The following is a 24,267-nucleotide window of genomic DNA, read 5'->3' as shown; positions in this document are numbered from 1 at the left end:
AGTTGTAAGCCTATCAAAATAAATATGGTACTAATTTATTGTAGATAATATATTGTCATTGTCATTATCATATTAATACAATACTATATACAGAAAAAACGCGTTAACTTCGTAAAGTGTAATTTCTTTTGCCTATTTGGCTATTTAGTCATTACAAATATAGTATTATTTTTGTAAACCTTTTTAGTATATATTTTTATAGAGAAATACTATGTACTAATATTATTTCAAAAGTTGTGAATGCATGCTATGTGCTATCACAGAAGCCTTTTCCACTATCAATTGATTATATAGAGAGTACAAAATAAAATATAGTCAACGTTCCATAAATATAGTGTTACTGTCATTTTCACAAAATAATGGCGTTATTAATTACTTCTAATTTATATTTATTAGACTGAGTGGTAATCTGATTAGGAAATCGATTACTTGCCATGATCAAATAATGAAAAAAATACAAATTGCCATCACGTTTAATTGCTTTTTTATTATTGAATGGATACATTTTCAACATTTTTCAATAAGGTCACACAGTTCAGCAACACAATATCTATACAAATACAACTTACAGTATCTATACAAATATAACTATCTAAATATGACATCCGTATAAGAGTATGGGAAACATCTAACCCAAAGTCTAAACCGAACTCATGCCAAAAATCTATCACATTATTTTTCCATCAATTTGTTGCCGGGTCACGACTTCAATAACCCTATCATGACCCCAATCAAACTTCAAATATATTACAATTTAATTTTAAAATAATAAAATAACTTCATTATATATAATTAAAAATCTATTTCTTTTTTTATATTGTGGCCTGAGATTGAATTTGAAAGTGAAAAGGAATGTATGTACAAATAGAAATATGGAATTGCAAAAAAGGAAAACGATGTCCGTCCACTACGCCGTAATGTGTGGTCTGAACACACATGACCCCTAGCGAGTCGAAGACTCCGACCTCTCCAATATGGTGCACCCTCCGCTCACGCTGGACCGAACCTCCAAAATCGCTGTCCAACCCCTTTTCTCCTTCCCCCTCTTTGCTTGCTAATATACAAAAGAATCTAACTTGTGATTGTACAACAATTAAAATCAGTACTGGTTTCACTTAGATAATTGGACTAGTATTTTTATTTATTTTCTTTGTTAAAAAATATTACTAAAATAAATATAAATTGACTTACATATTAGTTGAAGAGTAAATATAAATTGAATTGATTTAGTCGTCAGATAAAATAGTGGTTTAAACTAAAGAACAAGTCTCGTAATACTCAATTATTTACGCATAAATAATACGATAAAAATGAAAGATACAATCAAGTTGTAAACTGATGGGGTACGTACTAAACAAGCCCAATAGCAGTGACGGCCCATCAGCCCAAAGCCCAAGGAAGAGTATCAGTTCGGCATTACCAAAGAGTTCGGCCCCAGCCTACAGCTCGGTAAAAGCCGACCAATCAGTTCGGCATTACCAAAGAGTTCGGCCCCAGCCTACAACTCGGTAAAAGCCGACCAATCAAGCTCTACTCTCAGATCGGCAAAAGCTGCTCGGTCATAGTTCAGAAGTTCGGTCTCAGTATTCGACCGAACTGGGAGATAGTGGACTCATGCAGAACCTCCACGACCTCCACTACACGATCTATTTAGTGGTGTCAACTCATGCAGGATCTCATGCAGGATAGCGGACCAAACAAAGAGATAGTGGACCCATGCAGGATCTCATGACCTCCACGACATCCACTACCTAGTTAGTGGTGATGCAAGCCACGACCTAGTTAGTGGTGATGCAAGCCACGATCTTAGTTCAATGTATAAATAGAACTTAGATCAGATAGAAAAAGGGCTCTAGACATCAAATAACATATAGCAAGTCTGTATTTGTAAGCTGTAAACCAGATCAAGCAATACAATCTTGCCTTCCTTTCTTCCCGTGGACGTAGATTTACTTCAGTAAATCGAACCACGTAATTCCTTGTGTCGTGATCTATATTCATTACCTGCATTTACTACCATCAAAAATTCGCCCAACCATCATAAACGAAAAAAAAACGATCTTGATTCATTAAGTTCTTATTTATGCAAGTAGCATCTTGATTCTTAAGTTCTTAACAATCTCAATTCATTAACATTTACCTTAATAACATCGAAATAAAACGAAATTGGTGTCATGTGAAAAAGACTTTCTAACCACCTTAATTAAAACCCACAAAACTTCATAGGCCATGCAAGAAGACACGCACTCAATTGCAAAGATATAAAAATAAAAATAAAATCTTGGTGACAAAAGGGGAAATCTTTTCGATCGAAGCTACTACTACTAAAATTGTCGTTTATATCAGCAAAGGGTTTTTGTAGGGTTTCACTCTTCTCCCACAAAGAAAGATATAGATAAGAGATATACCTCATCACTGTAACACTACTAACACATATATTTCTCTTTTGTTTCATTTTTTTTTCAATTTCTGGCCAAGACAGGAAATGGGTTCTTTGAGAAACGGAGAAACAGAGAGAAGCTTGTTTGAGCAGAAGAAAATTGAAGAAGATGAGGAAGAACCCATTTTGATGGAGCAGCCGCAGAAGTTTTGCATGTTTCCTATCAAGTACCCTCAGCTTTGGGAGATGTACAAGAAGGCAGAAGCCAGTTTCTGGACTGGTACTGTGTGTGTGTGTGATAAACAATTTTGAATGGCCGTGGTTAAATTTCTTGAAAAGATCATGTTTTTGTTTGTTTCTGATAATTTGATTATATTTTGTGTTGTAATCCAATTCATCGAATTTGGCATTCTTTTGGATAGTTTTGTATGATTGGGGGAATGCTAAATCTTGATTTTGATGATTAGTTCCAAGATTTGACCTTTTTTAGCATTCGTGTGTTGTTTTGATTGCGAATATAGTGAAATCTATTTAGTGCTCTTGCTTATCTAAAAGGGCTATAGAAGGAAATATGTATTTCAAATGATTAATTATTAATGATCAAACTGATAAAAAACTGCATTTTCTGTCTCCTCTGTTTTTAGGATACATATCGAGTGCATGTTTTGGTTCCACATTATGTTGCTTTTGTTGTGTTTTGACACAGAAAATCTTGATTTTCAGCTGAGGAGGTTGATCTCTCACATGATGTGCAGCATTGGGAAGCTCTGTCTCAACCCGAAAAGCACTTCATAAGCCACGTGCTGGCATTCTTTGCTGCTTCAGATGGGATCGTTTTGGAAAACTTGGCTGCTCGTTTCCTCACTGATGTTCAAATTGCAGAGGTGATTAACGATTATGCAAATAGTTTTTGGTAAAGAATCCTGAGACGGAGACTAGATACATATGATCATTGTCTGGCTGTGAAACGAGTTGCACTATCAACGGAATTGATTGAATTTCGATAATATAATAATTTTGTTAGGATGCCCCTAGGGGGACATCCGATAAAATTGGAACAATACAAGAAGATTAGTATGGCCCCTGAGCAAGTATGACACACATAAATCGAGAAATAGTAATTTTTAGAGGATGCCACTTTTTGATGCGACCATACTTTTTTGTGTTGGTATGAAGCTTCTATGATAATTTGCATACAAGAAGATATACATTGCCAACTATTTAATCCCATTTTTCTAGCTCGATAGTTTTGAGGATTTGTTGGAGAATAAGTGAACCCCTACCATCATTTTTCTTGATAAGTAAATATTCGAGGATGTTAGTTTATATCTTAAATGGCTGATATCGATTCATATGGTCATTATTTATAGGCTCGAGCATTTTATGGATTTCAAACTGCTATGGAGAATATTCATTCAGGTATAGATCATTTTAAGCTTTCTGATGGTATCTCGGAAGCTTCCGTGCTTCTTGACTTCTTAATGTTTTCGTACAGAAATGTATGGCTTGCTCTTGGAAACATATATCAAGGACTCAAAAGAGAAGAACAGATTGTTTAATGCAGTCGAGAACATCCCCTGCGTTGCACAAAAAGCCAATTGGGCCTTGAATTGGATTAAGAGGTATAATTAGTTAATTACTAGGATAAGAGAGTTGCCTTGTTTGAATTTCTCATTGCTTAACTATGTATAGAACATTTATGATACCTCCAAGTTGTCCCTAGACAATGTATTTGTCTTGCTACGAGCATCAAGTCTCGTTCTGTTCTGCATCAGCACGTCTTATTTCTTAATTCACAATGTTATATGTGTTGTTGTATCACTATAAGCATGTGGATAACCTACGCTAACATCAACGTGCAGCACGGGCACATTTGCTGAGAGACTCGTTGCCTTTGCCTGTGTTGAAGGCATTTTCTTCTCTGGAAGGTATGGTCCCATGCTCCCTGTTTCTCATCCGTCTCTCACCTTTTATTCATCCAGTTTCCTTGTATCATCAGCTTCTGCTCGATTTTTTGGCTTAAGAAAAGGGGATTGATGCCTGGCTTGACGTTCTCTAATGAACTCATTTCTAGAGACGAGGGTCTGCACTGTGACTTCGCCTGCCTCCTATACTCGTACGTCCTCCTCTCCTGCCCAACATTAGCCACGAGAACGAGGGAGTTAATCCCCCGTTTTCTATTTCTGCAGGTTACTTCAGAAGCAACTGAGTTGGCAAAGGGTCCATCTTATTGTAGAAGAAGCTGTTGAAATCGAGATTGAATTTGTTTGTGATGCCCTCCCTTGTGCTCTCATTGGTATGAACTCGACACTGATGAGCCAGTACATCAAGTTCGTTGCTGATCGACTGCTGGTACCTCTTCTTCACTACGAAATACTATGACCTTCTTTGGCTCTATTACATATATCCTTTCATCTCTCTCTCTCTCTCTCAGGTTTCTCTAGGGTGTCCGAAGGCGTACAATGTTGCTTTCGACTGGATGGAAATTATATCGTTACAGTAAGCATCATCGTGAATATGAGATTGATATAAGATCTTGAAATCCAACTGCATATTTTTAAGGTGAAGAGGCTATTATTTGAACAGGGGAAAAGCCAACTTTTTCGAGAGAAGGGTAGGCGACTACCAGAAGGCGTCCGTCATGTCCAGTTTGCAGGACGGTTCCAAGAATTTCGAGTTCAAGACGGACGAGGACTTCTAGAAGCCGCACTCGTCTCCCTTCCTATTCATAGGTACTACTTGATGCTGAACAAGGGCATCTCTATTGTCAGAAACATTTTTATATGAATGTAGCATTTATCAGTTGCCCAGATTCTTGAAAACAAACATAATTCAAATAGGAGAAATTATGACTTTGTTATGTGGGCTGTAGTTTCAAAATACACACATACAGATAAAGCGACTTCCAATTGTATTGGAAGCTTGTGTAAATCAAATAGTAGTAATTGTATTCAATAAGTTTCATGGATTTTAATTACTCATATTTTTTAACCATCGAAATCAATACGGTAAAATCAAAATAATTTTTCATCACATCATCCTTCATAAAATACAGAAAAATCTATATAATGCTCAATGTCTGCATATATAATACTCCATAATTTAAGTAGTTTATAATTAAATAAATTGGTAAATGGATTAAATGTCTATACCAAGTTCTCTTTTTCCCATTAATTCACTAGTATATGCAAAATTTGAACTGTTAAAAATGTAAACTGGACCAAAAATTATAGGTCTTGATTCAAAAGGTAAGACATCAAACTTTTTACCTTAAAACAATTAGACCAGACCCAGTTACAAACTTACTCTTAATTAAAAAACGAACGAAAAAATTATACATGTTGCAATCGAAAAAAATAATTAAAAGAGATATTGTTATTGCAACATTTCAAAAAATTATATAATTAACTAAAATCAGGTTATACATTATGTTATTTTCGATACTTAATCAAAACCTTGAAAATATCAACAACAGTAACATCCAAAATATTGGTGTCAACATTTCAACACACATTGCAAACTTAAAAATAGGAATGATGTGATTGAGGTGTCTCACTTAGTCACATCTTTTAAATTACAGATAATGTTTCCAACTTTCCCCATGCATTTATGAAATCTTCATTCCACCACATACAAAATCAGTTACTCCACTACTTAATTACTCCAATCACCTAAATTTAGTTATTATTTTGAATTTGATACAAATTTTTAATATATGCCATATATATAAATGGAGAAAGAGATTAAAAAGGAAAAAGATATTGTAAAAGAAAATTGCAATATACTTTTCGTGGAAGGAGGAATTATTATTATATATGCATGCAGATCATGACTGCCACCATTTTTGATCTGTTTGTCTTTTCATATTCAATGTTTTCTTGATCAAGAGTTGAAAATTAGGGCATTATTTTAGTGGCAGAAACAATTCTTGTCCCAATGTTGTCAACACAACCCTAACACTTGAGCTGTTGTGAGTGGGCAACAAACCATGCATTTTTGTCTCTTAATTTGGCTATTGAACTCACTAGAGGACCAACTTGTCCTAAAAATTAGAGATATTTTTATTTTTGTGAGGTTTAGGTCCACCCCTTATCATCTTGCATAGGTGTTTGGTAAAAGAAAATCTTATCTTTAGTTCTTTTTGAATTAGCTTAAGATAAGATAATGAAATGTTAATAGAAAAAAGGAAAAAAGAAAAAAAGAATCTTCTCTTTGCCCCTCCTTTGTATGACAATAAGGGTCATAATTAAAAGTTAGATTGATCTAAGTTTGCACAATTGAACTTCCACAAACTTCTCCTTTAATATGTCACTTACATAATCTGGCGAAGTTGTTTGTTGCACAACGAAGACGGGAGAAAAACATTGTGTACAAATATGTTATGAAGCAACTGAAAGACGTTATTTCAGTGTGTCACTCTTAGATTAATCCGCCCCTTCATTTCAAACTTGTGGATCCGCCACTGGCCTATATCATTTTACTAATATAAACTACCTCTAACTATCAATCTAACAACAAAAAGATGGACCCTTTGGAGAGACAAATTGGAGCAATAATTTGAGGCTCATGTTCATTTGTTGGGGTCTAGAAAACTCAGCCTTATATTCATAGACACAAACCGATATAAACGGGGGAAAAGTCGAAAAGATTGCTTTCACGAATGAAGTCCTTAGACACACACGGTTGTCACAAATTGCAATGATAAGTTAGTATTTTATTGAGAGTGCGGATAGGGTTTGTTGCACGTGATGTCTAAGGACTTTTAGGGCACATAGTCCCCACAATGTAACCTCAAACTCTGCATCCAAAGCTCAAGTTCGAGCCCTATAAATTCTAGCACAAGTTCTTGCATGGATGCTCGAATTAGGGTTTTTGAGATTAATCGAAGCATCGGTCGAATCTAGCTGAAGAAGAAGGTGACGATGGCGAAGAGGTTTGAGAAATTAAGGAGGATGGTGAGACAAGTGAGAGGAAAGCTGTACATTGTTAGAGTTTGCATAACTATGCTTCTTTCTTGGGACAAGTATTCTTAACATGTAGCCTAGTTTTTAAGGGTTTTCTTCTTCTTTTTTGTGGTAGTGTAAATTCATGTGTAAAATAGGGTTTGGTCTTGCTCTAAGTAGTTTGAGCTTTTTAGAGTTTCTCTCTCCACTCCCCCTCCCCTCTCTCTCGTGCATAGATTATAGATACATGTAAATTAATTAATCAGAGAAAAAAGTAGTAGCTAGAAGCAAAAGTACTCAATGTAATTCTTGTTATGTAAAAGAAGGGAATATTTTACGTGCAATTACAAGCTTAATTTTGTAACAATATATCAAGCTGGGTGCTTATTATATACTAATATAGTAGTGGTAGTAATTTTATGTATGTTTATTGCACTATATTAGAGTTCATATCATAATGAATTAACAATAAAGGCGGCTGCCTTATAGTAATATATAGAGAGAGAAGTGGGGTGGGGGGGGGGGGGGGGGGGGTCAATTTGTGTGATTATCATTGTTTAATAAAATATAAAAAAAATATTAAGAGACGAGATCACCTAATTCTATCACTAATGGACTTCCATGAATGATTTTTTTAGTCTTATATGTTCTTTTCAATTATTCTCGAACCTCCAATATAGCGTATTGGCAAGTTTTCTTTTCTCATTTTCAAAATTTTAAATAAATATAGTGTGAATTTTCTGATATATCGTATGGGAAAAATCATATATAGCCACAATGGTAAAATTGTGTGTGATTAATTAAATCGACACTCATAAAAGTTAAAATTTTCTAGTAATTTTAGGGAGGAAAACTGTGTATATTTTTTGGTTGATAGGAGTACATGCATATTTTAAGCATTCTTTCTTTTATTTCTTTTCTTTTTAGATTGATACATTATTCAAAGATTCTTTTTTTCTCATGTATCATGCACAGCCATATATACTTTAAAACCTTAAACGAACTAAACCATGCATTTTTTCTTTTGCATTTATAGGTTTGCAAAAATGAAAGATAGTTAAACAAGATGTAAAAACACAATTGACGTAACAAAACATTAAACATAAAATTTTTTGCTGCCTGTTTTCTCGTACTATGAATCTCTCATTCTCTCCCTCTCCAAGGTATATAAAAATAAATATATAAATATGAGGCATGCACAAAACATGGATGTAACTTAAGCCATTATATAAACAAAACATATCATATGCTTGTCTTGAGTTAGAAATATACAAGCATAAATGCAAGAATCTCAACGAATAAAGTTAAGGCAACATAGATTTCTTATTCCACATTGCAACATTTAGGGCCATACATATAAAGAATTAACACTACTGCACAAGATATGGAGTCTTCATCCCTTGCCCAAAATCACATCGCAAAATTTACCGCGTCTTATCATCTCTTCGGCTCACCAACGCTGCTCAGCAGCTTCACTGAGGTCGTGTCATCGTCCCCTCCTTTTTTCGGGGTCAGCCCTTGCTTGGGTCCCTGTGAGAGCATCTATCAGCTGAGGCAACGGAACACTTAATTATTTAAGTTACTCGAAGACGTTACTTACAGCTCCTTTTTGGGCCGTTAACCTCCTGATTGAAGGGGCTCGTGCTACTGACGAAGCAGCTGCAGCTGCTGCCACGCGTATCCTGCACAATAATGTCGAAAGCAGAATTCAAATATACGTATATACGCAAGTGCATATGCATATCGTGTCTATACTCCGTTTATCAAGTACTACCTTTTATGGACATCAACATACTCGTCCGTCTCATCAACAATCTCCTCCTGCATCACAGAAGAGGATTCCATAAAACCAAAAGCAGAGGCGATGGATTTCAAAATACGAAGAATCTCTAATTCTCTACCTGTAGAAGTTCTTCGAAAACATCTTCTAAGGTGATGATGCCAATGACCTCACCATCTTCCGACTCATCCGGAGCAACCAACCCTTGCAGAACTGCTTCATTATACGCGAGGTTAGCTTTGGATGCTGGCTTTGAAACCTTATCAATGTCAACGACAACAGTATTTGATTTATCTTCTTTCTTTGTTAGCAATGGGGTGGTTATATCCGAATCTCCGTTTGTCGGTTCGTTCCCCTCAGACTTCTCCAAAATCGACGGAGGTCTTTTGCATCCGCCTTTTGGCTTCACAACAGCTGCCATATGGCTACTACCTTTTTGAAACTCGTTGAGTATGTCGTAAAGGGGCATATCTGCAGGAACACTGGAAAAGCAACGGTGCAGATGAAATTTGGAACCTTTATAGTCAAATATATAATGAGAACGTCGATAGTTCAAGATCATACCGAGGAATTCTTCTAATAGAAACAGCACTGACAGGGGTCTCTGTTTCTGCTCTCACGGTGAGAAGACTTTTTACCTAATATCGCTATTCGTGTGAGAGTCAAGCATTAAGGATAACGAAATAGTGAAGTCCATTTTTGGAAACTTACCAGTAAAAGTCCAATAATGTTCCTTGGATTTCCAGAATACACAGGAACACGGCTATGACCACGAGCCAGAACCTTACCAATTGCTTCCCTGAGAGGACAAATCAAGTTATACGATGTATTTCTTGAATAAATAAGCGAACTTAAGTAGAAAGAAAATTCAGGCTTTCTGAAAGGCATATATCAATATATCATATATGGAATAGTATAAGAAAATAATGTAATAGTTGCACCATCTTGCTTTACCAACGAGGCTACCATCTTGCTTTACTAACGAGGCTTGAAACTGTCGTTCCTATCTAAGCAATGTAAAGAAATCATTTCTATCTCTTACCAGTCGAGCTTCGAGTTAACATCCAGCGAAAATGTTGACTCAATTGGCGTCATCGCCTCCTCAGCAGTCTGGTCGAGAAACAGTAAATGTAGATGAAGATGCTTTCATAACATTACATAACTGAGATTAAATAAAACTACATTCATGAAGGAGTACAGGCTGCTAACACCATACCTTCTCTGTCAAATCTAGCGCTCCACTAATGATTGTTGTCTCATCATGTGTTAGTTCACCGCCTTTTCCAGCCTGAAAACAAAACAAGACAGCTTAATTTGGTCATGAATCAAGACTTGAGCAACTTGCAAGTGTTTTTACCTCCTGGCTGTGAATAGAAACGAGAGCTTTCAGCTGAGCTCGTCTAAACAGTGCATCATTGTGTCCTAGAACCCAATCCAGAACCTGAATTCATTGAACGGCAAATCACAACTTTCAATCGATTTAAGATCAAACTTCAGTATTGAAAGCTAGGGAATATCTAAAAACACATTGGCAGTCGATAATTACCTTGCCAATTGGGTAAGCAATCGGGTAGCAAACGATCATCAGAAAACGAACAAGCCACACACAATTAGCACCTACGGCGAGACCATATCTAGTGCATATTGCTTGAGGGATGACCTGACAACATAATAAAAAAAATCTCATCAGAGAATGAACACCAAAAAGTGAGAGTCGGGAAGAAGGAAAGGCTGAACACGTAGAAATCAATACCTCTCCGAAAAATAAGACAAAAGTAACTGATAGTATAATGGCAACATACTGATTGAAGATCCTATCTAGGTACAGAGGAAGTGCCTGCAACAAAACGAAAGTAAGCATATATGCAAATATGCAATACAAAGAATATGCAATTTGGCTTGTCTCCGGCTTCTTTGAAGACTGAGAAACACATATCAGAACAATATTATCAGGGGAAATCGTACCTCCATTGCAGCAGCATTACATAAAAGCAATGTCACAAGAAGCTGATGCTGCTTCTGAACCACCGGAAATATCGCAGCTGATGACAAATTGACTAGGTTCAGATCGAAGGGTAAAAAGGAATAACAAAAAAGAGAGAGATCCTTCGAAATCACTTTGCTAAGGTATACTCTAGAGCTGCAATCCCAACTATTAGTTACACTTCCAACATCGGCTAAGCATAAGTAAAGAAAAAGCAAGATTCCAGAATTTGCTTCTCGTTATTAACTCCATCTTCATCCTATTATCACCCCAAACTAACTTTTCAACAGCTAAGTAATAACAGTGAACGATCACAAAACTTTCAAAAACAAGATCCAATCTTTATCCAGTTTTATCATCAGGGTTATTTCAAAGATACCCAAAAACTTCTTCTATCTAGTATATCTACATTTCAAGCAATCCCATGCCTCCAATCATAATCAAACCGCAAAAATTCCATCTTTACTCAATCCCCATCAGTTTATATAACTAAAATCAATCATCACCCTATAATTTTCAAACTACCTCAAACTAAAACAAAATTCAAAACCAGCCCAAATCAGTCAAACCCCAATCCCAATCACAACCATCACAGAATCAATACACAGTCCAAAAAAAAAAAGAGGGATAGCGTTTCTCACCAGACTGCTTCTTCTCGGCGGGGGTGCCGCTGCGCTGGAGGATTTCGAGCTCGACAAGGCCGAGCGACATGAGGCCGAGCGTGAGGCCCGACATTACCCCGGCGAACATCACCAAGATGCAAGATATTCCCGCGTATACGTACCACCACACGGTGCCGAACTCTATCTCCGATCCTAACATCCCGCCGCCGCCGTTCTTCAACGCTATCGACAGCAGCGCCGCCGCATTCACAAAGTGCATGATTGTGAACTCCGAGTCGAGCTCCGCTGGCAGCAGTGTGATGTGAATTGCGCTTTGAGTGTGTGCGTGATGAGATATCAAGTAGAGAGAGAGGGCGAAGGGGTAGTTGGGATTTGCAGGCTGTGTAAGAAAATATTTGTGAGAGGCGCCCAACTAGTCAATTGGGAAGCAGTACAACTTAGACAGGCACTAATTTAGATTCAATCAAATTACTCCTATATCCATTTATACACTAATTTTATTCTACAAAATATATCCATTTTCATTTTTTTCACTCTCAATATATTAATTTCTTTTCAGAGAATGCTAGAGCTTTGAAACTAAATAAATTTCACCTAGCTATATTTCATACTACAATAAGCCAAATATAGAATATTTCTTAGAAATATATCATCTTTACAACATCGAACCACAATTTTATTAAATAATAGTACTAGCTATTCTCGAATACTAATCACACGTATGAGCAAGTCAAAGTTCAATGTTAATTGTATAAATTTATAGGTAACAATCATACTACTTATTTCTTCGTGATTCAATTCAATATTATACCACTCATTAGTGTCATTAGTCTTTCCAAAATAAAAATAACTTCGGATCAACATTAGCTATTGTACATTCATAATAGATGGTCCATATATATCTGTAGATTATGTATCTTACTTTTATAAGGAGCCAACTGAAAGAGTTTCTGTAACCATGATTCTCCCAATCAGTCTGCAATGTAGAAGAATAACTTATTTGTTCAATTATTAAATTTTATCAACAAGCGAGAAACCATGTGACATAAATATTTATTGTCATTAATTTAAAAAAAACAAGAATTACGAAATAAAACAGTATAACAAACTCTTCTAGTATATCCACCGAAGATAACTCAGTTTCTATTGTAGTTTGTCCAAGTTTAGATGACTTATTATTAAAATAAAATAACCTTCTCTCTATATTTTTCCTCTTATTTTATTACTCCCTTCGTCCCTGAAATTTAGGCACATTTTTATATTTTCGCCCGTCCTACAAAATTTGTCACATTTCACTTTTTACTATTTTTTTTAATAGACCTCACATTCCACTAACTTATTCTCACTCACATTTTATTATAAAACTAATAGTTTAAAAGTAGGAATCACATCCTACCAACTTTTTCAACTCACTTTCCTTTACATTTTTTTAAAACCCGTGTCCGGTCAAACTGTAACAAAATTTGAATGAGGAAGGGAGTATATCTTTTCTTTAACTCATAATATAAAATTGTATTTCATGCAACCTAAAATAAATTGTATTTCATGCAACTTATAAGATGATAGCCTTAGAATGGAGGGAATATCTATATGTATACTAACAATAATAATAATAATACGAGAGCAGATGATATTAAGTTGTTGTGTTTAAACTTAATTTTTAAAAAGGTGTGGAGAGAGATATAATATGACGATAATATTTTGACTAAGACACATATTTATCCATTCTTTTTTAAGTTATAAAAATCAATTATACTACATTTTACTCAAATCAAATTAATATCTAACCATTATTATTGACTTTTATATTTGACTCTAGTACCTATACAAAATTTCTATTATATGGTCGGATCACAGAAGTTGTCGAAATAACTTGATAATATAAAGAAATGGTGTAGAGGAGAAAAATTGAATCACATGATAAGTGTGCAGCGTGGATTGTCCGAGTATAGAAGAAATGGAATCATTCGTATGAGTATTTGTTTATTTTGTAGATCTTAGACATTTTTTTGATCCACGAAATAGACATAGGTGTATTATGTGTGTGTTATTTTTGGATCCACACAATAAATATCAGTGTGAAGATATATTTACATTTTTTGGGCCCACAACTCCTTTGAATTCTCATGCCAAAAAAATACTTTAAGTAACATGAAACGGAGGGAATAGTTTATAAATTTACATACACTACTAGTTATTTTCGTGTTAACTTCTATCGTTAAAACCAGAAAATCACAGTTAACACGTAAAATTAATCTATTCACTACATGTACGTAGAAAAATGAGCATTATAAATTGAATTTTCAAATTTTTAAAGGAATTTGAACATAGTCGAGGCATTTATAGGTAAAGAGATGCATTCATTATACTTATGGTCCGGTCCAATGACTGAATTTTTTTCCATTTAATAAGTTTTTATTTATAGCTAATTCTTGAAAATCAATCTCAGTTATTTGTAGGAATTTGAAAGTTGAAATTTGAAAGCTCTAGAGGGAATGAATTGAATAGTACTATTGTTATATTGTGGATTGTGGACATTGTTTTCTTGTTATACACTTGTTTAGATTTTTTTTTTCGGTTAATATTGAATGATTTGTGTAGTGTATTCTAATGCAATTTGGTACCCGGTGTTGAATTTTAGGAATTTGGCAAAATTTCAAAATTTTATAAGATTATATTTTATATGATTTTGGTTTTTTCATCCAAATATAAAATTTTCCAGTTCAAATTGAGCAAAATCCTGAGCTGAAATCCAGAATATTCACCCGTAAGCCCTAGATATATATATATATATATTTACGATCTATAGTTAGTTTATCAACTACTTTCCTTCTCTGATAATCCCTTACAAAATCGAATTAGATTATTAATAGTATAATTTTGAAATATAGGAGCAAATTGTGTGAAGAAGGAAGACCATACCCCACAAAATGTTAAAAAGGTTAACAAAATATTGAGTTACCCTATGTTAACTAATTAACATGTCAATTGTCATTATAAACAATTGATTATAAAAAGATTTATTTTGAAAATTGAATTAAATAGCATTAGTTGGTCTAAAGTTCTGATTTAAAAAAAATATTAGTAACTCTAGATTTAGATCGATAAACATCAACAACTACAAATGTTTATATCCGTAAATACTACTAGTACTGTACCATTTTAATTTGGATCATTTGTTAGGATTAAAGTGCAATGATTGAAAATTATTTAACCTCTTAAGTCGATAATAACTAAAATGATGGCCAGATAAAAGTTATCAAAATGAAATAGGAGTAGTAATATTAAATGCAAATAATTCAAAAAAGGTGAAATTTTAAAGAGTAAAAGTAAAACTCTCACCGAGTGAAGATGGATTCTATGAATTTCAATGGAGAATTCTAATTCTATGAATCTCACGACGCCATCTTCGATCTCTGCGCCGCCGTCGTCTGGCACGTCGTGGTTTTCTGGCATTGTCCGGAGCCGCTCCTCCGCCTCCGCCAAGGTTCCCAACAAAACCCCAGCCGCCGCTGGCGACGGCGCCGGAGGTGGAGATGGACCCATCAATAAGAAACGTCAATTTCGCGGGGTGATGTTTAAGTATGGCACGAAATCAATTCAGGTATAGGAAATTGAAAAATATCCAGAAGTTGTGAAATTAAAAAACAAGATGTATGTTTTTTTCTTCTTCTATTTCCTTGGTTTTGATTAAGCTAGTTTTATGTAGTTGGGCTGGTTTATTGAGCTGAGTTTTTTAGAGTTTATTTCAGTAAGTGATTTGTGCTGTTGATTTGTTGGTTGTAAAATTTGGAGAATGTCGCAGTATAAGTCGTGAATTAGAGATCAAGGTTCTGAAATGGAACTGCTTTATATCTGCAATGGTTTGAGGGTTTTAGCAGCGATGCAAGATCTTTGAGTTGAGGTTTGGAGTGCTGATAAATATTGATTTTCTGTTGGTTTTTATTGGAGAAATGACAAATATTCAGGAAGATAAATGATGGAATTGTGTGATATTGTATGTTGTTCCACAACGATCTGTGTTCTTAGATTTTGTACTGAGGATTGAGTGGTGATGTGGAGAATGAGCTCATGGAGTGATATTTAGGTGAAATGTTCCCATTGAAATTTAGTGAATTGGGAAGTGTTCGTGTAAAGACATTGAACTTCGTTAATTGTGTTATTTTATTTCTTGGAGGTGTTTAGATTGATTGGTAATTAGAACAGACACATTTTTGGTAAATAGCTCATTAGTTTTTTACCCGACTTTTGAGTATTTATCCATGTCTTGTACATTGATAACAGATATTGTTCTATTTTTAAGTTTCAACTAGTCATTCTTGATAGGTTTTTAGTGTGCCTTTGTTGTTCTTAGAGTGTCATTTGTCAGAAGCAATACACGAGATGCTCAAATTGTGGAATTCAAAGGAATATGCTAAGTTTCTTATGATGCATCTGGATTTCTGGAGCAAGTTCTGTTTCACTCTTTCTATCAACTGGAAATATACTTAAATCTTTAAGTATGATTTAGTTACACTACTTTATTTCTTTTTGTGATGACTGCATATAGAGGTAGCTAGAGTAAACTGGTGAACACTACTAAATTTATTCCTTGTGCTCATAATCTCATATTTCACATTGATCTTTTAAGACCCCTTTCTACTCATATCGCCTGTTTTTTCTTTTTTTCTCTTGGTACAGGTTGCTTTCAAAACAGGTGATTACAAGCAGCAAGTCATTTTTATTGGTGGGCTGACCGATGGGTTTTTAGCTACTGAGTATGTTAACCTATGCTGAATTTATTATTATTATTATTATTATTATTATTATTATTATTATTATTATTATTATTATTATTATTATTATTATTATTATTTTTCCCTTACCCCTGTTCTACCGATTTGGGGTTTGCATGCTCTTTCTATTTTCTTCCTCTCGTTATCTCATTCATGCATGAATTCCTGTCAAATTATTTATTTTCTCTTTATCAAATGCCTAAAGTTATCTGTGTATGAACTAACAGCCATTTTATGGCTTACAATCTAAGGACATCTATTTATTTCATCCTGCTATGGATTGTTGCCAATATTCTTGATATTTGGACCCTTTGGCAATTGTGTTTGAGAAAAACTGCTGGTCACAAGTTCAATTTCTGATAATATATCATAATATAGATGATTGCCAATTTTATAGATATTTGGAGCCTTTGGCAATTGCATTGGAGAAAGAGCGCTGGTCACTGGTTCAATTTCTATTTTCTTCGTCATACAGTGGTTATGGCATCTCGAGCTTGAAACAAGTAAATTTTTATTCTCTTTCGAAATCATGTTCCATGGTGCCAATGTAGTGAATCTTGAATCCCATTTTTTCCCTAGTTTGTTGCTGTCACTTTGTTCTTTTATGTGCTGCTTATGTTTGGAGAAAATATCTTGCGTGCTCAACACTTGCAAATTATGAGTGTTTATCTGCGTGTGCTAAAAACTTTTCTGGTTGCATTTCTCTGAAGGACGCCGCGGAGCTTGATCAATTGATTAGTTATCTAATAAATAAGGAAGATTCTGAAGGTGTGGTGCTACTAGGACACAGTACTGGATGCCAGGTAATTAGCTGATTCTGTTTTAGTGAATAGTCATCGGATCCTCGATGCAGTTTTATCGAATCAAAGATAGCCCCATGGTCGAAGGTGTGGAATATGGCTAAGGCTTGTTTACTTTTATATTTTCTAGGATATTGTATATTACTTGCGAACTAATGCAGCATGTTCAAGAGCAGTTCGTGCAGCCATTTTACAAGTAATTTTTCTATCGCACGACACTGCTTGAAATTTATCGACACTTTAGTTTTGAATTTAGTTGCTCCAGATTTTATATGTTCTTATTCATCTCGTCTATCCAATGTTCAGGCTCCAGCTAGTGACCGTGAATACAGAGCCACTCTCCCGGAAACTGCCTCCATGATTGATTTAGCTTCAACGATGATAAATGAAGGCCGGGGATCAGAATTGATGCCAAGGGAAGCCAATCCAGATTCTCCCATTACTGCTTACAGGTGTGTAGCTTTACTGTGTGTTGTTTTAACACACAGATAGAGAATAGTGATCTTACTATTTGTTTGTGATATGTAGATTTCATTCTCTCTGTGCATACAACGGAGATGATGACATGTTCAGCTCCGACTTTAATGAAGACCAGTTGAAGCAGAAACTTGGCCACATGTCCAACACGCCTACTCTGGTAGGGTCTCGTTCAAACTTGATGCATGGTTTAAGCTACACTCGAAGTTCTAAAGCTGAAATTCATTCTGGTCCTCGTAGTTAGAATCATTTACGTTGGTTTGAGTCTCTCATCCATGCTCGTCGTCTATCCGATATGCTGTGATATCTTCGTCTAGAAACCCTCTGTTTACTCTGCTTAGATTTTACTTTCTTGTAGGTCATGTTTTCCATGGGAGACGAATATGTACCTGAATACGTGGACAAGAAAGCTCTGGTTGACAGGCAAGAATACGACACTCTCTCAGCTAGGCCTAACAAAATAACCTCTTAGATTAACTCGTGCAACGTATCTCTTTAGGCTGTGTGCAGCAATGGGGGGAGCAGAGAAGGCTGAAATCGAGTATGGAAACCACTCGCTCTCCAACAGAGCCCAGGAAGCTGTCCAAGCCATAATCGAGTTCATCAAGAGAGATGGCCCTAAAGGATGGGATGACCCTTGGAGCTAGCGTGTCACCTTCCAACTAGACGTGTTTTTCGACCTCCATGTGATTGATGCGTTACAGATCGTTATCAGCCATCCCGCGATAGGGATATTTTACTTTGTATTAGAGGTTTTATGTAATTGAATGGGATTATCTTGAATTACTTGAAATATTATAAATACAAATTATTTGTTGTGACGTTTTGGGAGTAGGCGCATATGCGTGAGAGTGATGTAACAGAATATCTGGTAGTTATCTATGAACGTGAGCAGGATTTGTGTTGGGTGTTTGTTGATTGGGTGCATCAATACAATTTGCATGACTAAAGGCTTCATTCTTGGGAAATTTCAAATAAAAATCTTGGCATTTTCAATATACTAAAATTTAGACATGTTTTAAAGGTTAACACTCACGCACTCGTCCTCTTAATTAATTGAAGCCTTTGATCAACTAGTGGGATATACCAAAAGTTGAGTTTACTTTATAAAATAAAAAATTATCATTGACTTCTGACTAATTATATAATAGTAATTTTTAAAAATAACTAATTAAATCATAATTAATTATCTCATACATATTTAATACTCCTATTGTTCAACGTTATGGTGATCGAATTCTAGATGTTTATTATGTATTTGAGAAAATGTAACAAAAATTATGATATAATCAACTAGTAGTACGGAGTATTATTTAAGTTGACCAAAATTGGTCAAATTTCATAGTTTTCTTATTAATTTAACCTTTTAAAAAATTTATGAAAATTGAAAACAAACTATTTAGATCTATGATTTTAACAATTTTATAAAGTAGTATGATTTTGGCCACGTCTAGGAGGAATATGTGCCCCTATTATACTGCCAACAATTCACAGCCAAATAATTGAAGCGCACCTGCAACATGCAGTGTCGTTCCGTCACATGATCTCTGTCGTTTTATTCAATGCCGACATTCAATTCAATTCAATTACTAATATATAACCAATCTTTTCTGGGTTCTGGTAAAACTTTTTTTTATAAATCTATGTTGTACTTAAACCATAAAGCTGCAATATCTGAATTACTGCAAAAATATTAATAGTATGCTTAAATTTAATTTAATATTTTTGATATTCTTTATTTTAAACTAGACGTTCTTTAATAATCAATTGAATTTGAATCTATAAAGTCATAATAATCGGTGATTTACATAAAACATTTTTAACAACGCCTAGAAAAGTGAGGAGAAATCCACTAATCAATCACCTTCCAATTTAATTAAATATGATTCCGACAACACAAAAGTGATGTGACCATACCGGTAAATAATAAGGTCTAGATTCCAATAGAGCCCAACTCACATATCAAGAAGAGGTAAAATTTTAATTAAATAATCAAAACAAGAATGTATTTATATTAAGTTACTCCATTATGTACTTGACTTGTAATAATTGTGCGGTAGGTGTAGCGCGCACCCGAGTCCAAAAAGAGGGCAACTACTTTTGACTTACTATACATTGGTTTCTATTAATGAGCTTTATCTTATTTTGTTTAATTAATTTGAGTTCCAATAGATTTTTTCCACAAATGAACTATACTATTTTCATAAAAGTTTTTAATTTATCTAAGGACAAAGCTTATAATCAACGTTCAAACGAAATGCTACAGATTGACTCAAAGGAGATTATGATTAATAAAATAGAGGAGAAAGAGAATATAAGTGGGAATGTGGGATCACACAAACCATATGGTATAAAAATATAATGATTTTCTAAAAATGAGACTAATTAAGTTCACTGCTGTTGATTAGCACGTCTCTCTCAATCATTCTTGTTTTGCTTTCATGTTCATGAATAATGAGCTAACGTATAATAATCAGTCATTTAAAATACAAAATTGTATTTTTGGGGAATTAATTTGAAAAACAATGAAAAATCGATGGGCAAGCTGCTGCCCACGTGGCAAACGAAGGCCGGTAGAACCATGCAGACGGCGAGAGCGGGAAAAGACAAAAATACCCACACCAAGCGTTCCGCCACAGTTAAACGCCAACTGTCCGTCGGTGGACAACGGAAACGAGAAGGGCAAAATGGTAAAAATGAGTCGATTTGCAAGAATTTATTATGGCCATCATATAATAATCCAACTCCGGCTCCATTTCCGCCTATCTTCCTCTTCCTCTTCCTCTTCCTCCCATTATTAAAAATTTTCAACTACAGCAACACACTCTCCACTACTTTAATCACTGCACAATTATTCTTGAACGACAGCAACAGAGACAGAGGAGGGATTTCCGGCTACATTGAGGAAAATAAAAGGGAAGGCAATTCCAGACACCTTGAGCTATATTGGCTTTTCCAATATTGAAGAAAACAAAATAAAAGAAGAAAGGGTGAGTCTTGAACGATAACTTTGTTTTATTTTTTCAAGAAAACACAACAGAGCACTTATATTTTGCTGGGCAAGTTGCTTTTCTGCTACTTCTTTAGTCAAAACAATTATATTTTAGGAATTTTTGTCTCTAATTGATTCTGTCTTTTTTTTAATTCTTGGTGTTATTATGTGTTTTTGTTCAGATGAGGGAGAAATCTGCATGGTTTCTGGGGGCAAACCCCATAGTTCATTCATGGTTCAAGATTTTGATGATGTGTGTGTTTCTTGGAATCTTGATTGTGTGGGGGATTGATGGTTTGAGCATGAGCCCATTCCAGAATGATTTTGTTGTGGTGAAGCTCGACACTGCCGCAGAAGCTACAATACCCTTTAAAGATTTCAGCTTTAGGAATCGTTCCATTAAGTTTCAGCCCAAATTGGAATATCATGACCAGATTGATTTGAACCTCACCAACCAGATTTTGGCAGAAACTCATCCAAGTGTTGATCAGATTACCCCTCAGCCTCTTGATTTGGTTGGAAATCGAACTCTCAATGTGTCGATTTCGATTACGTTTTCGAATTCGAGCCCTAATGTTTCAGCTGATTCTAGCAAGAGTTGGACAGGGATGAACACTTCTTCAAGCCCTAGGGTTTTGTCTTGGATTTCGGCTGAGCTGGAGGCGAATTACTCGTCTCATCTCATTGCAAACTGGCTGGAACCGGGCGGTGAGGCGTGTAAGGATTCCAAAACTGTGGATGTTAAGGTTGCTGGATTGGATGGAAATGAGAATGTGGAGTTGGTGGCTGGTGAAATCCATGAGTTTGTGTTCCAAGCTGTTGATGAGGCAGGGGAGCCTCGTTGTTTGGGTGGAGATTACTTTGAGACCGATCTTTCGGGTGAGAAGTGGAAGTCTAGGCCTCCGGTGAAGGACATGGGCAACGGGACATACTCGTTTTCGCTCCAAGTCCATCCTGATTTTGCTGGTGACTACAATCTGACCATCATTTTGTTGTATAGGCACTACGAGGGTCTCAAGTTTTCGCCTTCCAAGTTTGTGCTGGACAAGGTTGTTCGCTTGGTTCCAATCACGTTCGTTAGGTCTGCGTTGCATTTGCCCAAGATCAGGCAATGCAGGTGGAGTGACTACACGAGGGATGTCTGGTCCGGTCGTTGGACAAGGCATGCTAAGAACGAAAACTGTGCGATTAGCTATGATGGTAGGTATAGGTGCCAAAGCCCGAGCTTCCCCTGCCAGCAGCCGTGGTGTAGTGGTCCATTAGGCGTGCTGGAGAGCAACGGGTGGGTGTACTCGGCCCAATGCTCGTTCAAGCTCTACAGGAGCCGGGAGGCGTGGAAGTGCTTGAACGGCCGCTGGATCTTCTGGTGGGGGGACTCGAACCACTGCGACACCATCCGTAACATCCTGCATTTTATCTTGGATGTGACCGACGTTCCCACCGTTCCAAGGCTGTTCGACATGAACATCACAAATCCGAGAAACGCGTCTCAAATGGTGCGGTTCACGAGCATATTCAACGGCCATTGGAACCACACTGGGAACTACCAAGGTTTGAACTCGTTGATCAACGAGGACTACCGGGAGACGTTGAAGGGATACTTCTCTCAAAGTGTCGTCCCCGACACCGTGATCATGAACTCGGGTTTGCACGACGGGATATACTGGTCCACCATCCGGAACTTCATCAAGGGCGCGAACTACGCTGCCAAGTTTTGGAAGGAGGTGATGGAGGGGGTGAGGCAGAGGGGGCTGCAGCCCCCGGAGGTCATATATCGGACCACCGTAGCCACAGGAGGCTATGCTAGGTCGATGGCGTTTAACCCTCACAAGATGGAGGTGTTCAATGGGGTGGTGGTGGACAAGCTGAGGCATTATGGCTTGCTCGATCGGGTCATCGACGATTTTGACATGACATACCCGTGGCACTTTGACAATAGGTGCAACGACGGGGTGCACTATGGGCGCGCCCCGTTGAAGGCCAGGTGGCGCGATGGACAGGTCGGCCACCAGTACTTCGTGGACCTCATGCTCGGGCACGTGGTGATCAACGCACTCTGCGTAAGGCCCGAGCATTCATCCGTGTGAGGGTGAGGGCAGGGGGCACAATGTTGTGAGCCATTAATCAAGATTGCAAGCTGGAAAGATTAGATTTTTGTGACAGGAAAAATGAAGGTATATTAGGTAAAATATGGGTATATAATTCTTTTAGCAGATTGATATATGTACTAATTCTTTTTTGTATGCTGTGATAAAACTGGTTGAGATCCCACTGTAAAGTTGATGGATATATGTCCCATTGATTAAATTCATAGAGATATTTTCTCCGTAACTCTTTTTTGTATCCTCTTATCTAAGTTCCTTAATTGCACAAAATTAATTTAAGAATGCGGTGGAATTTTGGATCAAGTTAGGAGTAGCTATTTTTCATGTTCGTTATGCTTTGTCCCGTTTTACTTGTTATTCTATTTTAGCTTTTCCATCCAAATCGCTTTATTATGAATTCAATCCTTTTGACGCAATTCTTTTTTAGTTTTTAAGGACTTATTATTATTTATTAGTGATTATTTAAGCATCAAAATCATAGTCTAAAATAAGCAACATCTTCCCTAAAATCTTTCCAAATTTTCACCTCTTTCTTTGCCACCACCTACGTTGGTTTCGATTTTACACTAATAAAGAATCTATAGTAACATGTCTCTGCAGAAAATGGATGGAATTGATTGATTGCTATTATTAACTAACCATTTTTTGTCAAAACCAATTGATTGGACTAAGGACTTTTTAGTTGGCTGGAGGATATATTTATTAATTTATCATTTGATTTCGGTTAATTTTTATGTACTCTTAATTAGTCTCTTCGGCTATTACTACAGAAAAAAAAACTCTAGAAATTAGTCACGTCCTTGAATATTCTTTCTAATTTTAAAAACATTCGCTTTCTTGGTTGATCTACCATTATCAATTTACTATATAATACTGTAGCACGACATGGACAGTGATACGTGCATATCTTTGGAAGACCCATATCTTTATTAATGATATTTTCTTGTTCCTTAAGTTAGGGTAATTAGCATTATAAATAGGTGTAATTGTTATTCCTTTCAATCAACGAATGAATGAATATATGAATTTATGCTTCTTTCTGTTTTATTTGGTGCACTTTATTTAAAGTTTGAGTTGTCGACAGGATTCCGCCTCCCGGGACTTCTTGTTTATCCTCTCCGGCTTCTTGATAAGGGAAATACCCTTATCAAATTGGTGCTTTCATCTTCGAACTCATGGCCGAAGTCAATCTTCGTTCGTGGTCGGAGATATCGCAAGCATCCGAAGGCTTGCAACTGAATTCAACAGCAGCAACGTTGGAGTATATTCGTGCTTGGCTCGACCGATTAGAGACCCGATTGGTTGAGCATGATCACAGGGCAGCAGCCACGCTCCCTCCGTTGCGCCTAGAACCTGACCCACCCGACGGACCCCCGTTATACCCCACTGCACAACCGCAATTCTAGTT

The 24,267-nt window shown here is 36.2% G+C and overlaps 4 protein-coding genes and 1 non-coding gene across 6 annotated transcripts; 4 read left to right on the top strand and 1 right to left on the bottom strand.

Moving 5' to 3' along the window:
* Positions 1-2,257: 2,257 nt before the first annotated feature.
* Positions 2,258-5,371, top strand: LOC121772541 (ribonucleoside-diphosphate reductase small chain A-like). 2 transcript variants are annotated; one of them, XM_042169677.1, is made up of 10 exons: positions 2,258-2,358; positions 2,483-2,660; positions 3,104-3,264; positions 3,751-3,799; positions 3,876-4,002; positions 4,243-4,308; positions 4,380-4,496; positions 4,570-4,732; positions 4,815-4,879; positions 4,967-5,371. In XM_042169677.1, exons 2-10 carry the CDS (start codon positions 2,486-2,488, stop codon positions 5,079-5,081), a joined length of 1,038 nt encoding a protein of 345 aa, XP_042025611.1. In that variant the 5' UTR covers positions 2,258-2,358; positions 2,483-2,485; the 3' UTR covers positions 5,082-5,371. The 2 variants fall into 2 exon arrangements, with proteins under 2 accessions (XP_042025611.1, XP_042025610.1); XM_042169676.1 differs by lacking the exon at positions 2,258-2,358 and having other exon boundaries at positions 2,370-2,660.
* LOC121773082 lies at positions 3,408-3,506 on the top strand. Its single transcript, XR_006044658.1, has one exon. It is a non-coding gene; the product is annotated as a U6 spliceosomal RNA (small nuclear RNA).
* Positions 5,372-8,518: 3,147 nt separating the features above from the next.
* On the bottom strand, positions 8,519-12,147 carry LOC121772736 (DUF21 domain-containing protein At4g14240-like). The gene is made up of 13 exons (XM_042169946.1): positions 11,729-12,147; positions 11,069-11,145; positions 10,857-10,940; positions 10,650-10,763; positions 10,461-10,544; positions 10,320-10,391; positions 10,146-10,213; positions 9,815-9,902; positions 9,668-9,741; positions 9,225-9,585; positions 9,098-9,144; positions 8,924-9,005; positions 8,519-8,853 (listed from the first exon to the last, which is right to left on the bottom strand). The coding sequence occupies exons 1-13, from the start codon at positions 11,967-11,969 to the stop codon at positions 8,761-8,763; spliced, it is 1,485 nt and encodes a 494-aa protein (XP_042025880.1). The 5' UTR covers positions 11,970-12,147; the 3' UTR covers positions 8,519-8,760.
* Positions 12,148-15,006: 2,859 nt separating this feature from the next.
* Positions 15,007-18,583, top strand: LOC121772737 (UPF0613 protein PB24D3.06c-like). Its single transcript, XM_042169947.1, has 9 exons — positions 15,007-15,314; positions 16,391-16,467; positions 16,883-16,988; positions 17,196-17,288; positions 17,416-17,481; positions 17,592-17,737; positions 17,814-17,922; positions 18,121-18,185; positions 18,262-18,583. The coding sequence occupies exons 1-9, from the start codon at positions 15,081-15,083 to the stop codon at positions 18,407-18,409; spliced, it is 1,044 nt and encodes a 347-aa protein (XP_042025881.1). The 5' UTR covers positions 15,007-15,080; the 3' UTR covers positions 18,410-18,583.
* A 1,929-nt stretch (positions 18,584-20,512) lies between these two features.
* Positions 20,513-23,085, top strand: LOC121772735. Its single transcript, XM_042169944.1, has 2 exons — positions 20,513-20,752; positions 20,937-23,085. The coding sequence occupies exon 2, from the start codon at positions 20,937-20,939 to the stop codon at positions 22,839-22,841; it is 1,905 nt and encodes a 634-aa protein (XP_042025878.1). The 5' UTR covers positions 20,513-20,752; the 3' UTR covers positions 22,842-23,085.
* Positions 23,086-24,267: the final 1,182 nt, after the last annotated feature.

Source organism: Salvia splendens, chromosome 16, assembly GCF_004379255.2.
Source record: "Salvia splendens isolate huo1 chromosome 16, SspV2, whole genome shotgun sequence".
In the NCBI taxonomy this organism is placed as follows: Eukaryota; Viridiplantae; Streptophyta; class Magnoliopsida; order Lamiales; family Lamiaceae; genus Salvia; species Salvia splendens.
Note: the sequence above shows the minus strand (reverse complement) of the source record. Positions and strands in the feature narration are given on the sequence as shown.

Coding starts and splice junctions, on each gene's coding strand:
- LOC121772541 (XM_042169677.1), top strand. CDS start 2,486: ATGGGTTCTTTGAGAAACGGAGAAACAGAGAGAAGCTTGTTTGAGCAG. Junction 4,309..4,379: donor GGCATTTTCTTCTCTGGAAG/GTATGGTCCCAT, acceptor TTGTATCATCAG/CTTCTGCTCGATTTTTTGGC. Junction 4,880..4,966: donor ATGGAAATTATATCGTTACA/GTAAGCATCATC, acceptor TTATTTGAACAG/GGGAAAAGCCAACTTTTTCG.
- LOC121772736 (XM_042169946.1), bottom strand. CDS start 11,969: ATGCACTTTGTGAATGCGGCGGCGCTGCTGTCGATAGCGTTGAAGAAC. Junction 9,586..9,667: donor TCTATTAGAAGAATTCCTCG/GTATGATCTTGA, acceptor TTGCTTTTCCAG/TGTTCCTGCAGATATGCCCC. Junction 8,854..8,923: donor TAACGGCCCAAAAAGGAGCT/GTAAGTAACGTC, acceptor ATGCTCTCACAG/GGACCCAAGCAAGGGCTGAC.
- LOC121772737 (XM_042169947.1), top strand. CDS start 15,081: ATGGAGAATTCTAATTCTATGAATCTCACGACGCCATCTTCGATCTCT. Junction 16,468..16,882: donor GATGGGTTTTTAGCTACTGA/GTATGTTAACCT, acceptor CCAATTTTATAG/ATATTTGGAGCCTTTGGCAA. Junction 16,989..17,195: donor GCATCTCGAGCTTGAAACAA/GTAAATTTTTAT, acceptor ATTTCTCTGAAG/GACGCCGCGGAGCTTGATCA.
- LOC121772735 (XM_042169944.1), top strand. CDS start 20,937: ATGAGGGAGAAATCTGCATGGTTTCTGGGGGCAAACCCCATAGTTCAT.